This window comes from Larus michahellis, chromosome 12 (assembly GCF_964199755.1).
Source record: "Larus michahellis chromosome 12, bLarMic1.1, whole genome shotgun sequence".
Lineage (NCBI taxonomy): Eukaryota > Metazoa > Chordata > Aves > Charadriiformes > Laridae > Larus > Larus michahellis.
This window is the reverse complement of record NC_133907.1, coordinates 8,693,668-8,710,227: the sequence shown is the minus strand read 5'-3', so window position 1 is coordinate 8,710,227 and position 16,560 is coordinate 8,693,668. Positions and strand designations below refer to the sequence as shown.

Sequence of the window (16,560 nt, the reverse complement as noted above, 5' to 3'; positions counted from 1 at the left end):
CACATGGCTGTATGATTAATTCCTTTCCCTACATCCTCAAATTTGTTATGAGTTCATAATTGGATTTATCACAAAGACAGATTTGTAACCTTAAAGGCTTAAGAGTAAATATCAATCATCAAAAACACGTCTACAACAGCCAAGCGAAAACGTATTTAAGCTTTGCCCTGGACACTGTTTATTCCTTTTCAATCCCCAAATTTTACTTCCTAAGTACCCCAAATAGTAAAAATTCCAGATTAGCCCACATCTTCTACAGACTTCACTTTGTTAGTAGAGAGCTTTGTACCTGACATCCAGCAGATCAGTGGTTCTCAAGGCTTTTTCAGGACGAGGAAGGACAAATTTTAGCCTGGAAATAACCGTCTGACTCATCTTAATTACATTTGGATCTCGGCGAGTTGGAAATCGCTGCTGAAGACCAAGCCTCTGTCCAACTTCCATAGAGCGCAGTGTTTGTGTACGCTGAGACCTACCAGGGAGCCGGGGAGGACAGCCCGTTCACCGGGAATGTGCATCCCAGCTCTTGGGACATGCCAGAAATGCTTCTGCCATCCTTGTGCTGCCTGGCAGCCTGCGATGGGTAGAGGTGTTCTGCAGGTACCCCGATGCAGCTCTGTGTGGCCACGGCCCCATGGCAGCCCGGCTGATGCAGAGCTACAGTCAGGCATGGCTACAGCACGAGCAGGCTACAGGCATCTCCAAAAAACTGCGTTCACCCTGACCCAGACTTGGTCACCCCTGTAGGTGTACAAAACCCATGTGTGCTTTATGTGTGCCGCAGAATAATACCATTTAGAAGAGTTTCAGTTGAGTTTCTCAATGCAATGCAATTTCTCAATCCTCGTGCTAAAGGAAAAGGTGGAGGAACACAGGCACCTGAGAAGGAATACAGGCCTGACTTCCTCTGCCCCATTTTGCCTGCACTCTTCTTCTCCCACTATGTGGTTTGCCAATCTTTTTTTAAAAACCCACTTTTCATTTTCCAAGATCTTTTTTTTTTTTTTACTCAGGCCTATAAGAAGTTTTCACCCTATTCCCCATTTCCATCAGTAAGGAGGCTCAAGGTTCAGTGTGGAGCTGCCTCAGTAGGATTACTTTTTTTTCCTCTGCATGAAATATTAATTGCCAATAAATCCCCTTCCTCTAAGGCTCATGATGGGTGGACTGCATGCAATAATTTCACACTATTCCTTCTCTTCCCCCAGGGGTTGGCACTTCATAAAGTGACCTACAGCTACTGGAGTTTATGAGCTTTGAATAAACAAAACGCTGTTGATTTAACCAGTTGGGGTGTTTACTTTCAATAGCAACAGTTACTGACATAAGGCAGCAAAGCAAATGCTATAGAAATACTCACACTTGGCCTGAAGCAGTGTGTCAACCTATTAACAGGGGACATTATTTTTCTATTTTATTTGACTGTCTGCAAATCAAGATGTCATGGATGCATGGTGCCAAGAAATACAATGCACAGAGCAACACAAGAGAGAAAGGGAGCTGCTGTCTGGGAGTGCCACGCCACCTCCAGCGACCCTCAGCCCAGGAGGGAAGCAGCCCCCGCTGCGGACGGCTGCCGCTGCCCACAGCCCACCCAGCCACCCGCTGCACGGGCGCAGGGAGCTTCTCCGGGGGTGAGCCTTTATCCCCTTCCCTATGCCAACGGGTGGAGAAAAGGCTAAGATGGCCTAAACCTCTGGGCCGGCAGGCTGGACGCTCCACAGGGGATGCACAAGCCTGGGGCTGACCATAAGGAAGCGTGCCAAGGCAGGGCGAAGGTGTTTCCTGCTTCCCCACCTGCCCGCAGCATCCATAACTGTTCCTTTTTCAGCAGAGAGGCTATTTGGTTTATAGGGAAAAAAAAAGGATATTTTGTGGCAACTGATTACCTGGATAAGTCTGTTGCAGCTCCAGATCTCCCCCAGGAGAGTGTTGCCCATAGCTGCTAGCAGATTCCAAGTGACAACCTCAGTTGTATTCCCTAACATGCTCCTTAGGTAATCCCAGCTCCACCTGAGAGCCCCCTTCCCTCCGTGCCTCCCAGCTCTCCCCGTCAGCGCTCCTCCTGCATGCATCTCCTGGGGCGAGCAGTTCTAGCCCTGCCTGAGCATCGTGTTTCCTTCCACCGGCTTGGAGGGCTTCCAAGCACTGCCTTGTCTTGCCCAAAAACTGACTCGTTTTATGAGGAGTCTTAACTGAAGCTAAATGTCTCTTAACAGCCTCCGGAGAGGAACCGTCTCGGCAATCTCTCTCCCTGCATGTGCAATGAGAGTGAGGGCTGGATCGGGGAATGTAGGCAAAGCAAAAACACTAACGTGATCTGCCTCTCGGGAGGAACAGGCTTGTGAACTCTGCACAGAGCAGCACAGCTCTGACCGACGCTTCCAGAGCGGAGATGCTCTACAGCCTCCGTGTATCAGCACGCTATCTCAGTGCTGCCTTCTGCAGCATGGCTGGAGGCCTCCGTGCAAACCTCTGTGTAAACAGAGGCCAAAGAATAGCTGCTTGAGTGAAATCTGCTCCACGCCGTCTTTCTGACACCTGCAACTCTGCTTCTAGAGCTTCGGTTTAGCCGTCGTCCCCATAGCTGACCACAGTTCAGGAGAGATCTTACCCAGGGCGATCCCAAGGAGCAGGACTGAGGCTCACCTGCACCTCAGTGAGGACAAAGCTAGTGTTACCTCTGATTACCTCTAAATGTCATCACAAGCCAAGTAAACCAAAAAATGTGGCTACTTAAAAGAGGTGGGGTCACAACTGCACCCCCAGTGCAGCAGTCTCCCCAGGCCAAACGTCCAGCTCCCTCTTTGGACCCCGCCATCCTTATCCTGCCCAGGGCAGCCCCAGCTCACCCCAGCTTTCTGGAAGCCTTCAAGCCGTGACTCACCACTCCTGATATGTCTTTCCAAACCCCCAAAGGCTCTTGGCTCCAGCCACTGATTTCTGTTGGCTTTGAGAAGAGCAGATAGAGCTGGGTGTCTGATGCTAGAAAAAAATCCCGAACCCTAGAAGCAATAGCAGAGGCCTGATTTGTTGTGGGATTAATTCTTCCACCTCAATGCAAACCTTAATGAGCCAAAGTAAATATTTCATTGCTCCTGTCACACTGTGTTTATTTACCACGAGCTGCCTGCCTGTGGTAGGATTGATAGGAGCAGGGCTCCTGTGCCCAATGCTTATCCAACGCGCTAACATCCTGAGAGACTTTGATCCCGACCATCACACATGGAAGCACCCTGAGCTCTCCGGAGGGAGGAGAGGCAAAGGCTGGGGAGCTGCAGTATGGGAGCCAGGGGAGGACCAAGGGCAGGAGACACCTCCAGCAGGCAGGCAGACATCAGCAAGGCACCCTAGAAAGCAGCAATCTTCTAATCAGAGGGATGAGATGAACTACCTCCTGGTAGGAGTATGGGGCAGTGGAAAGCTTAAGTGAGAATCAAGGAAATAAAGCAAATTTCCAAACCTCCTGATTAGATGGGAAGCCTTGAAAATGCGATCTAAACGCTATGAAAAGAAGAACCCGGTATGAATGACAACAGTTTCCAATTTGTTGCCAGCAAGACTTAATCAGCAGTTTGTGCAGAGCCATCCAAGAAAAAAAGCACCAAAAATAGAGGGCTTTTCTCCACCTCCTTCTCTGCACATAATTTATTTTATGATGTCCTTGCGAAAGAGGAGTGACAAGCACCGATGGCAGCAGTGTCAGATAAGTATGATACTTTCTATGAACTGCAGCCAGCTCACCAAACCAGCGTGTGATTAATGACAGGAAAACCATGGCCTCGGTTCACTTCTCTGTCGATCATCTCTGCGGGTATGCACAGCATTTCCTTTTAATCCCTTGTGGAGGAGATCTGCTGAGCTCAAATTATGCTCAGAAATCCATGCTCCGCGTAATACGCTGGGGCGCTTGCTTTTACCAACAGCAGTATTGCAAAGGCAAAAAGTAAACAGGAGTTTATCCTCGTAGCAAAGCTCGCAGCCTGCAAAAAGGGCGGGCGTTCTCCTTCTGTCTGACTCAGGCTTTCCAGACTGAAATCTTTCAGTTGCATATTAAAAGTGGCAAATATTGCCAGAATTAGCTTTTAATTTCTGTGCTTTAGGAGAGATAAAAATTTTACTTCAGAAAAAGCACCAGTTTTTGCGTCAGCTATCTGTCTTGAAGTTGAAATGAAAGGGGGGTAAAATTCCTTTAATTCAACTGGAAACCATGCTACTCTTGTAATAATCATGGTTATGGTTAAACTTGCAAATGGGTATCTCCCTGGTGCAAAGAGACCATTCGTTTCTGCTTTTTTATCTCAATAAACTAGGGTTCCTTCTTGCCTGCCATTGTATTCCAACCAGCACAGCTCCCAGCCGAGGAAAAGCACTCGCTGGTTTGCCAAGACAACATTCTTTTACATGACCAGCTCTTTCCCCTGTAGTTATTAATGTGTCACATATTGTAGGCTCAGATTGTCTAATATTATGGGAAAATCTACTAGAAGGAGAGAAAAATAAAGGAAACTTCCAGGGAAATTGATTAAAGGGAAATAAGATATTTGACCCAATTCAGTGGAACAAAATACAGTCAGTAATAGAAACTATTTAAATTCCTCAGATGGACACACAGTTCTTTAGTAATAAGTTTTGTTTGTTTTGTTTTTTAACCACCTTGGAATATCTATTATAAGAACAAGATTTTAGACTCTTTCTCTCCTGCCAAGTGCAATCGTTTGCATTTTAAGGGATTCATGAGCACAGCTTGGTATCAGCAAACATGGATTACACAAAACAAGAACTGTGAGACATTTTGGGGTGGTTTAACCAGGATCCATTCAAATTAAAACTGTGACGCAGCGTGAATGGTACTCTGAACACTTATACTCGCATCTTGCAGACACTTGCACGAAGCAATTTTTGGTTGCCAACAGCATGGAGTAAAAAAAGCACGGCAGGTGCTACTCTGAACTCCCTTCAGTACTGCTCCTTCTCTGCTCCATGGATGCTCCAGCCGAGGAGTAGGAACACAAATCCAGAGATCACTCACCAAGAAATGACTTTCAGCTCGTAGTGAAAGGTAAATCAAAGCAAATGAATAGCACTAATGCTACAGAAATTGCCTGAACGGTTTGAAAATAACGATCAGGTCTGCAAATACCAAAGCACTCTACGAGCTTGTTGTTATTAGGGCTGTGTTCGAAGGGACAAGTTAACCCAGTAACCTCTCATGCCTGCGATTTCACCACCTTCTGTGACAGCAGCTCTGTGACAGCCCTGCCTGGCCCAGCAAGAGCTCAGCTACGTGAGCTGGCTTATGCCTATGCCTAAAGCACAGCCCTGCCCACGCAGGGATGGCCATTTGGGCACGCACACCGACTTAGGGCACCACGGCAGAGGAGTGCAGGCAGGGAGCCGGGCCAGGCAGCACACTGCTGCCACATGGACCCATTGGCTGCAGATCCCAGGGACAGCGCATGTAGCACCTATGGGGCATTGCTGCCATTTCACAGACTCCACATGGAGCAACACCCAGGAGAAGGGATTTTTCTCACCTTTCCAGCACCACATCTACAAGACAGTGGCTTTTTATCCCTAAGTAAGCGATGGCCTGTTGCTACAATTATCAGAGGACTTCCAAATGCCTTTGCCTACTCGGTGGCTTCAGAAGGAATCAACAGGCAACAGGAGAAAAAAAGCTGCAAGCTGCTGAATGCACAGGCTTGTCTGGATACTAGGTCCATTTTGAGGCATAACTGATCATTTAACAACATATCACCTTCTTGGTCCTCCCACACAGCTGCCTAGGGAGGAACTTGCTCCGGATGATGCTTTGAACCTGTGAAATCCCCTCCTAAAACCTGTCAAGTGCTGAATGTGACACAGATGAGGTGGAATCAAATTGCCCCATGAAAAGCAGATACTTCACAGTTCTTGCTTCATTGCAGCTAATGATCTGCTGACACCGGTGGGAGTTTTTAGCCGGGATCAGCTTCTGCTGAGGAGAGCACTCAGATATTCTGTTGGTAGCAACCGCGCTCTCAAGGGAACCCCAGTGGTAGGGAAATGGCCAGTTATCTTAAAGCTGCTACTTACTAAGGCTTTCCCGACGGAATATTATTAACAGCTACCAGACAGGAGAGATCTTACAGGAGAGTCCTCGCGGATAAGGGTTCCCACGTGGCCATGTCAAAGAAAAATGAAAAACAAACAAAAGGGAAAAAAAGAGAATCCCAGCACCACAGGAAGGTGGGAGGTGGGACACAAGGAGAAAATGTCACGGAGCCCCTTCTTGGCCGGGCACCTGAGCTTACCTGAGCCCTTGAGCTCTGCAACATGTGCAGATTGTCTGGGAGAAACCGAGATTATCATCTCTAGTGTGATTTAGTCTGCATTACTAATGCTGGCTGAACTAACTAATGTTTTTAACCATCTTCCCAGAACTGGGCTGAGTTCAGGAAGTGCTACTGAAATGCAAAAACATTGCTAAATATGCAACACACGTTCTAAATGGAAGAGGCTTATTACTCCAGATCACTTCATATTCTGCTTCCATGAGCTTAGAAAAGCACAGTCCTTAAAATATTTCTCTAAATTGCCAGTATATCCAATATTCCAAAAATAAAACTTTTTTTTTTCTTGGGGAACAAATCCTTTTTTTTTCTCGTAGGAGCTTTGCTGTCTGCTCTGCAGCCAACATTTTCATATTTTAATCATAAAAAACATAAAAATAAGCCACTTACACTGGTATCTCCACTCTCTTTTTTTTTATGCCCTTAAGACTCATCAAAGCAAACATATCTCAAAATAAATGCCTAGACATCTCAAACAAGCCTTGCAAAATTAGCAGTCATTGCCCAGGCAAATAAGGTGGGCACATACAATTTGGGAAAACGTGATCTTATGCTGTAAACCGTGACCAGATTTCTGCTTGAACGCTCTTTGGTCATGGGCACAAATACAACGTGCAATTGTGGAAGGGTCTTAGGCCCTTCCAAACAAAAGGTTAGGCCCTGCCTAACTCCTTCTGAAAGAGGTGTCTGCTGTTGCTGTAGGAGAATTTGCCCAAGCGGGGTGTCATCTGCGGGGCTCGCGGCATGACCCAGGACCATCCACCCTCTGCTGTGGGCTCCTGCTGTTTTTCTCTACAGTGGATGTACGAGTTACACCTGGAGTTTCCCCACCCGAGCAGCTCCCCACTGCAGGCAGGAATGGGCTCTTTCCAGTCAGAAAAGAAACTGAGGGAGAAGCCAGGTGATGCTTTGCCGCAATTCCCTTCCTATCTCCAGAAGCTGCAGTTCGCTGAACGTTTATTTCCTTTAGCAAATGGGCCTTTGTTTCATCAGGGACACGTTTGGGGTGGAGGCCACTATTGTTTCAGCCATCTGGTCCCATAAAGGATCGTAACCATTTCCTATGGAGAAAGGTGGTGGCTACTCCCACTATTCTCCCTTTCCCATCACCGTGCCCGGAGACTTCACTCAGCTGCTAAAATGCTCTGATAGGTGGTATCTTCTCATAAGCACTGCCAAGAGATCATACCTATCCATCATCCTCTCCTTAGCCTTGACTTGTTTATTCATTTCTACTGTTTTGGTTTTTTTTTTCAAAGCTGCCATCGATAATTCACTAGTTACACAATTTATCTTGATTTCCCATCCAAAACTGGCTCCTCTCTTATTCTAAGCAGTTGTTAAGTAAGTAAAGCCTGCGTCTCAATAAATAAAACGCACACATGAGAAACTCTTCAATAGCTTTCTTCACATGACTGATGGCAAGACAGCTTCTGCTGAAGGGGTGAGTCATTCAGCAAAGGGAGAGGAAAACTGCTCATTATGTATTTGTGAAATCCCCAAACCGCTGAAAAGGCACCATTTACCAACAAAAAGCATCACAGGATGCACATGAACCAGCAAAGTGGGTGGAGCCCTTCCAGAAATGACTGCGACACAGGGGGCACCTCATCAGAGGCCTCTCTTTCTCAGGATCCAGTACGTTAAAGTGAGTGGGAGGTGCAGGTATCTCAGCTCACATGCTCATAGGATTTGCCCCGCAGAAAAATCAGAACTGCATGTTTTCTTCTGTCCCTCAGGGGAATACCAGAACAACCCGGGGTTTCCCTGCTTCAGCTGCAGCCTCCTGAGCTGCACACCCCTTAGCATCAACATCGAGAACCAGGATATGCCTGAGCCTCAAAATCAAACCTGTTTCTCCATTTCAGTTGTGTTCCTGCCACAGCGCAGATCTGAGGACTGCAGTCACTCCTTTGGCAGGCAGGACCGGCCACAGGGCTAGGATCTGGCCCAGGTTTGAATTCAAAACCTCCAACCACGTGCCAGCTTGTGGATAACAAGTTCTGGTTGTGCCTCCGCTCAAAGTAAAACCACTCCCAGGATGGCAGGCAGTTTGCGCGCACACACACAAGCAGGGAGCATGTATGTACGCCCCTACACACACACCCACGCTGGCTCCCTGCTCCCAGAAAAGACCTCCTAACCACGAGGATCCAGCAGCAGCACACTAGTAAATGAACTCTGCAAAAGCCCCAAAGTCCCTGGCCGTCCTCACAAGCTCTAGGCACCGTGAAGAGCCACCTGCCATCAAAACTTGTTTCAGGAAAGGGAGTGCATACGGGTAAGACCTGCGAATCACTCGAACGGTGGCACAGACCCAGCCAGCGCAGGAGGGGCAGAGCACCTTGCCTTTCCCTATCCGAGCACGTTGCGTTTTGTCCCCTCAGAGCTAGCCTGCAGCAGAGGGACAACACAATCGTTGTTGCAAGAGACGGAGAAGGAGCAAATCTCAGGGGATACTTACAGCATTCGATGGGATTTGACGCTGCTTGCAGAGAAATGATCCTGCCGTTGGACTCGGGGATGTGCACGCGGAAGACGAGCCGGACGCGGGTGTTCTTCCTGCCAATGTCTGTCTCTCCCTTGCGCAGCTCGATGTCTGCGTTCCTCAGCTTCAAAATCCCTGCACAGTCGATGCTGCCAAACACACACGCCCTTTAGCTTAACATTTCTGCTCTCAAACAGCTTGGAAATAGGTAACGGTCAAGAGGATTAAGACGTTTTGCTTTAATCTCTGGGTTAAGAGCAGCTCCAAATACTGGTTCTGCATAGGATCTAGATATTGCCATTTCAGCAGGGAAGAAATCCCAGACACGCAGCAAGTGAGGGATGCTGCTGGAGCCCTCCCAAAGAGTCTGGGCTCAGCGTGTCCCGGGGTGGCCTTTACTCTGGCAAGTAAAGCAGAAGCCACCCTCCAAATATTATAGTGCCGAGTCCTATTTCCCTCCTGTGCTAAGCACACGAGTGCCCATGGCAGCGCCTGCCTCGGCACAGCGGGGCAGGGGGAGTGAACCAGAACAAGAAGCGGACACCGGGGCAGGCAAAAAGCTGAGCCTGTGCCGCAGCCCTCCGTGAGCTAGACAGCATTAAAGCCTCCACCGCCAGCTCCCGAAGAGCTGAGTGCCCAGAGACTGCACAGCAGCTATTGCCTGCACGTGGGCAAATTAGTTCAGCTCCGCGGGGAGTCACAGCAGTTGAACCAGCTAATTGCATGCACCACCCAGGCACGTTTTCCTCACAGTTTGTAACGCAAGCATTGAATTCAACTCTAAAGTAGGAACCAAACTGCTCTCCCCTCCTTTCGGACACGGTAGGTGTGCTCCAGCCCTCGCCCTGGTCACCACGTCATCCTCCAAAGCCCCAGGACGTTGTTCCCAGCCAAGGCAATAGCCTGGGAAAAAGGTTCTCTGCTCCCATTCACCGTGTCCCTGCACGAAGGGAGGATGTAGGGAGCAGGATGGGGCTGAGCAGCAATGAAAGGATTAGGATTGCTTAAACCAGCATTGCAACTTAATATTGGTGTAAGTGCACGTTAACTTCTTAAGAGCCCGATATAAACTAGCAAACATGCCTGTCTACAGCAGAGCCATGGCAAGAGAATGTGCTAATTAATATTTACAGAATCTGAGATCTGCTCAGCAATAGGCATCGGAGAGTGCAGTGAACACTTGTTAAATGGGCACTGCCAACCCATTTTGATATCATTTTTAAAGACACACCATTTTTCTTCTGTAGATATGAATTAAAATCACTTTTTGGGAGGCGTAAACCCCAAGCTGTTTCCTACACCCACACTGTTCCTTGCCATTGCATGTGTGCAGGGGTTTATTACTCCAGGGCTACTTGTTAGGAACAGATAGTCGTGTTCCGTTCACTTGGCTGCTTAAGTTTGAGATGTGGACTTTTATTTATTTCCTTGGGTGCAGAGGGAAGGAGAGGCTTGAAGGAAAGGGAGGAATGAGGTATATTTTTTAAAAAAAAAGATATATAAAGAAAGAATGTGGATTTTGCGATGAAGTAGGGGGGCTTAAAAACATAGCTGCTCTGCCAATTTTGTCAGTATCCTCTGAAGGATGGAGACGCAGCTCTTCCCTCTGCAGAGCAATCACTCTCACGCTGCCTGGCACGTGTTCAAGCCTGAAGTTTCAGACTAGTGCCCACTTCATCCCTCTGCCTCCATAAAACTGGAAGGAGTAATACAGAAAAGATGTGCCTGTACTTGCTTTTCTGTTAAGCTATTACAACAAAAGAGTGCAATTTCACGGCCAGAGCACTTGGCTGAGTTCAGAAGAGATGTTTCCTATTCCATTAGATGATGTAAAATGAATTGTACACCTTTCCTCCACTGTCTACTGCTCCTTGCTTCTCATTGCATCCCTGCAGCACAAGGACTTGAGATTCGAGTCTTGTTTTCCTTAGTGCCCTACAAAACTGTTCTGACACTGAAGATGACAGATGACTACAATACAGTCACTGCAGCAATTGGGATAAAGAGCACCAATGCCTGCACGGTCAGCTGATGAATGGTAACTCTGTAAGCAGCTTTAACCCAGGTGCTTGTAACTGCTGCTTGTGCTTTTGTAAAAAGGGTCTTACGCTCATACATCATCCCAGTGCTCCTGAAAGGGGAGTCCCTCCAGAACAGGCATCATTATTTATTTAAGTGACTCCTTTCCAAAGGGAAGGAACTTCACGTGCCAATTTAATCCTCCTCAACTTTGCTAATAAAAAGAAATATGCTTACGTTGCTTTCATGTTGTTTTTGGGTTCCAATGGGATCTCTAGAACTTTGGTGTTGCCAATGATTTTTTCATAGCTGGTGGTGGTAACGGTTTTTCCCGTAATGCGATGGACTTGATAGAAAGCGTGAGGTTTAAGTATCCGTTCGTCTGCTGTCCCAATGAAGATCTGAAGACCCAAGGGTTTGTTCTCCATGTAACCGTGAAGCTGGCAAGACATTAAAAATCTATGATCACACACAGGGCTTGCAGTGCCTTCATGTCAGGAAACCAAATAGATCTACAGACATATATATAGATATGGAGATACACAGAGACATAAAGATATGAATAAATACAGACTCTTTCCTACTCTCAGAGACAGACATCCTCTTAAGAGTATTTGCTGAAGTCCATGATATATAGGGAAGGAAGCTAATGGAAAACATGTAATTAATGGTTTTAATACTAAATATATCAAGAAGAAAAAAAGGATATATCAAGAAGAAAAAATTCCAGACAAGGTCTCCATTACCAGAAGTTTTTTGGCTGTCTCCAAAACAGCTTGATAAATCCTCTCAAAAGATATATTTTTGAGTACACTTGTTTAATTTGCAGAAACTGATTCCTAAAGGAGGTTCAAAAGATTTTGCTTGGTGGGGTGGATAAAGCTGCAAAGCTGCGTTGACTCCCTGCATCTGCAGCCCTGGGCAGTGACTCCTGCTTCCCATCAGCAGGAAACACAGCCAGGACAGAAGAAAGTCTCCCACTTGCGTTCCTGCAGATACATGTGGTACTCCCTTACGTACCTTCTCCAGACCTTATCAAAGCTAATGGAAGATGCCCATTGACACAGGGGGCTTTGAATCAGGGCCTATGTGACGTCCAACTTGCAAACCCCAGTTTCTGTCCAGCCCAACGTTCAGTAAAATGACTTTGCCTCAGCTCAGCTTATGATTCCTACTTCAACTGCAGTTAAAAAATAAGGGTTTTTTTTTCCCCCTCAACAGGAAGTATCTAGCAAATGGATCTGCAATTTTGCGAACTGACATGTTAAACTATGTATAAACATTTCAGAAATTAATAGTCCCGGCCACAGCCCTTTCTCTGGCCTTGGCACATGCAGTCTTGCCCAGTTCATACCCATTCCAAACCCAGCTGGAAGGATTGTCCTTCCAGCCCCTCACTTTGCTGCAGTCACCCTGAGCTTCACAACTCTCCAGCTTCCTCTGCGTCACTCACACCAGACGTAAGCTGCCAGCCTGCACCTTCAAAGGTCTTCTCTTCTCTTTGCCTTCACACCTCTCATTTTCTACTCAGTTATCAACGTCTATTCCCAAACTTCCCAAATCCAGCCCAAAACACCAGTATCAGCTTCCTAAACACTCACAATGTTGAGTTTTCTGTCCATCAGCCTCTTCCCCCAGGGAGGATGTTCCCTTTTAAGATCTACATCTCCACCCAACAAATCTCCCTCTCTGCAGAATTCATAGACAGTCTTAAAAGGAAATACGTTCTTGTTCTCCTGAAATCACTTCTGCAGACCAGAGTTTATTCACTGTTCTTTGAAACTCGTCCTTCCCCCAGTCGTTAGTTCACCTTCAGCCATTCCTCTTGCACTGCACTGAAATACTATCCGTACAGGTAGAGATGGCATTTTTGGTCGGTGACTGCACAGCACCTGGCACAAGGAGATCTTAGTTGACCTTAGAGACTGGGGCCTCTAGGGTTCAAGGACATAAACAGACTCTCCTGTACTAAGTAACATTTTTATAAGAAGCATTTGCTGCAGGAGAAGCAAAAAAGGCAGAATTCCTCCACAGGCCAGGAGACGAGGAAATTTCTCCTTCTTTATTAACATTCAAAATTACAAATCAAACCATTCTAAATTTCTCACATAACCAAAAATGAAAAACAGACATTTATCTACCGCATAGCCAGTGATCTAGCTGGAAGGGAACTTTATGGTCTGAGACATGCTAAATTTGTTTTCAATTATTCTGTCCACATACAAAACCTTGATGAAGCCATACAAAGCAAATAGTGCTGGAAGATCAGAGAAAAGGAAGATTAAGCTAATGGTATTCATGGCCAAACCTTTTTTTTTTTTTCTTTTTTCTTTTCACCAGTCGGCGGGAGGTATCTTTGCACAGAAGGATTAATTCCCCCCTGGAAGGGGACCACATGCAGCATCAATGCAATCCTGGCAACCTTCCTTCAGTATGGCAAATGTAAAGCGACACTCACTCTTCTGAGCTATCATTACTCATCTAGCACATATTTGCAAGGCATACAAAGACAGGGTCTATGCCCCAGAGACCTTACAACCCAAGGGCCCGAATTTGCAGCCTCCACTTGCATGAATAGCTCCATTGAAGTCAACGGGCCTTAAGTACGGGTTGTGCAAGAAAGAATTACAGAATCCAGCCCAGCCGCAGCTCAGACACCTACGATAACTCACTCACACAAGCGCTTCGGGAGATCGTGAGGAGGGAAAATCGGCTTTGTGCAAACATGCCAGTTGGCTCCGGGAGCAAGGTGGAGGAGGAGCGGAGCTGGACTCAAGCGCAAGGGTTGGTACGGGAGAAGCAGTATTGCCAAGAATGTGGTAAATACAATGGCAGCCATGGGGAGATTTAGAAATGTATAGAGTGTGTAGAAGATTAAAGGCGACAGAGGTCAAAATGATAGATCTACTGGGAACAGGCATGAATGGAGGAATCACCCCCTGTTTATCCATGGAGGCCCATTAAGCCCAGCTCCTCTGGGAGCCGTACTGAAACTCATCCTCAGTATCATGCTTTCAAAATCCAAGATTTCCTGGCCTTCAATGAAAAGCCATTGTATGACCAAAAGCCATCTTGTCTTTACAAAAGGAGAGGGAGAAGAGTGAGTAGTTTTTAAGTACTGAGCATGTTTATTGTCGTGCCTGACAGAGTAATTCTTTGTGGATCCAGCAAAGATGACGAGAGGATCCTTTGCACTGGGGCGGTTATGGCAGTGACAGCAAAGCAGCTTTCGCTCTGCCCTCTGTCTGGGCAGAACAAAATCCCAGAGTTACAGGTGGGAGACTGTAACGGAGGAAAACAGTTAATAAATCACAAAAGATGATTTGCCCCCAGTGAGCACAGTCAGTAGCAGCTGTAACAGAACTGGCTATGTACAGTTTTTAATACTGGCCACCTTTAAAAGTAATTTTAAGTGGTGTTTCTGCTCATGTATAGAATGAGTTCCCAGGGTAAAACTATTCATGGTCTTCTAATAACATGTATGTCTGTGGGTGTGCGTCTGTATAAACGTACACAGACTTAAAGAGGAGACAAACTGATTGCCTGTTCATATGGCAACGTTTGTATCATATGCTGGACGAGCGGGTATAAAACACATAGTAAAAGCCTGCCTGGTCCTCCAGTGGGACCACATTTTACATTAATTGTTTGATCAATGGAAGAAAGTAACAGAATTATTTGGTAATTTATGGCATTGTGGCAATGCTATGGGATGACATCACTGTAAAATCAAAATAGCCCTACAAAATACAAATACAAAAATATCTATAAGAGAGACAAGCATCCAGGTTTAAAAGGGTATGTCCTTATCTTGAGTTAATTGTTTACATTTTAAAAGACACTATAGAAGAAGATCACTTACCGTGAGCATTTCCATCTACCTTTCACTTGCTAAGAACGCATCAGGATGGCTTAGGAGCAAAAAATGAAGATGGGGACGGCCCACAGAACCGCTCCAGCCACTTTAAAATCAGAGTTTTGCACCCAGCTCTACCACCAATTTACTGCATATCTTCAGTCATGCCATATAACCTCTCTGTTCATCTGTAACAGGGGGACAGTGATGCTAACCCTACTTTGCAGGGACAGAAATGAGTTAATATTTTGTGCTGCATTTTTACACAGGAAAAATCATTGTGAGCTAGAATGAAAGAACGCATCAAGGATTCACTTCAGATGTATCTCTCCTCGAAACTGAACTATGAGAGACCGGTACTCTCAATAAGCACTCACCTCCAGCTATGCTTTAGTATTTAACCATAACGCTGATCTTTTCTTTGGCGGAGCAAAAGTGACCCTTAAAGAACCCTACAGAGAAGTGAAGACTTTGAACATTTTCTTAAATAATAAGGTTGAAATTAATTTTTTCCTCCCTTAGCAACAACCAAGCCGCTCAAAAGTCTCAGTTTTTCACTCCTACCCTTCTGCTCCCATGCAGGAAGGGAGACAGCAGCTCACCCGGCAGCTGCCTGAGGGGGGGACGCAAAGCCCCACAACCGGCGTTTCGGCAGAGACGAGAACAGAGGACGAGCCCCGCGCCAAGGTGTTCCCTCACTCTTCTTTCCCTGAAGAAAACTAAATCATGTGGATTTCAGTTTCAAGAGAGTGAGAATCCAAAAAGATTTATGAATACAGAACTCTGGGAGGAAATATTTTTGTGTATTATAAGGTGACCTATTCACAATAAAACTCCCCCAAACTGTATACAGATCGAGCTGGAAAAAAACCAAATCCTTTGAGTCACATTTGCCACAAGGGGAAAGAGAAGCCAGACATGATGTGTACCTTTCCATACTCTATTTTGGGATTTTAAGATCCTATTTCTTTCAGTTGAAAGATTTTTCTTAAACTCTGCTTTTGCATAACTCTTATAATATTAACATAGCCAGACATGGGCTGGTCTGTGACCTGAGGAAATGCAAAGCACTTTGGCAGATAAACAAATAACATCATTCAGAAAACAAGGAGACTTTTCTTGTTTGGTTTGCTGCTATGATTGGGTTTCTAAACAAAATGGAAATGTGTGGCATGATTAAAATCATCAGCTCACCTCTGCATAAATAAAATTCATTCATTCTGCACTCCATCTGTGGATCGATACCAGTCAAATTTGGGACAGGGGAATACTTAAGTGCCATTTCCAGGAAGGCACGTGTATAATTCCGCATGCAAAAAATGAGCAATGTGCCTTTAGCTGCTGTGTATCGGCAGCCCAGTTACCCGCCTGAACACAATTCCTGCGACGGTACCGGCAACCACAGCCACCCAGAACACACGTTAAGCATATGAAATAACATTTCTTCTTTTTTCCTGCACTATTTCAAAACTCAGGTCTTCCTACAGACTGAGCCCCCAGCTCCAAATCCACAAGCGCTTAAAGGAGGAGTTTGAAATTCAAATCTGAATCAGTCCCTACCCCAGCGCTCAGACACACCAAACCCTGCATCTGCGCAGCTGACATCGTCTCTGGCTGCGGGGATTGAACAACACAGCTTCCCCTTTGCTGTGCTGCATGAACAGCAAATCTCTTTGCACAAGCGAAGCCTGCAACACTGCTTAGTTACGCTGTCTGGTAACAGAGGGATAAACTGACAGCGGAGTCAGAAGGAAAAGCGAATTCCTTAAGGATTCCATAGGTGGTCACCTATAGAAACAATATATGCATATACAGAGGGAATTTAGCAAAACTTTTGGAATGTAGATCTTTGAATCTTGCAC

At 46.1% G+C, this 16,560-nt stretch overlaps 1 protein-coding gene across 4 annotated transcripts in view; it reads right to left on the bottom strand.

Moving 5' to 3' along the window:
• The window catches only part of NFATC2 (nuclear factor of activated T cells 2), a 93,834-nt gene that overhangs the window by 53,895 nt on the left and 23,379 nt on the right, over positions 1–16,560 (bottom strand). For all 4 annotated transcript variants that reach the window (XM_074605268.1, XM_074605266.1, XM_074605267.1 and 1 more), the window contains exons 4-5: positions 11,080–11,282; positions 8,800–8,972 (exon numbers count right to left, since the gene is read on the bottom strand). In XM_074605268.1, coding sequence (XP_074461369.1) covers positions 8,800–8,972; positions 11,080–11,282 — 376 coding nt within the window. The remainder of the gene's footprint in view (positions 1–8,799; positions 8,973–11,079; positions 11,283–16,560) is intronic.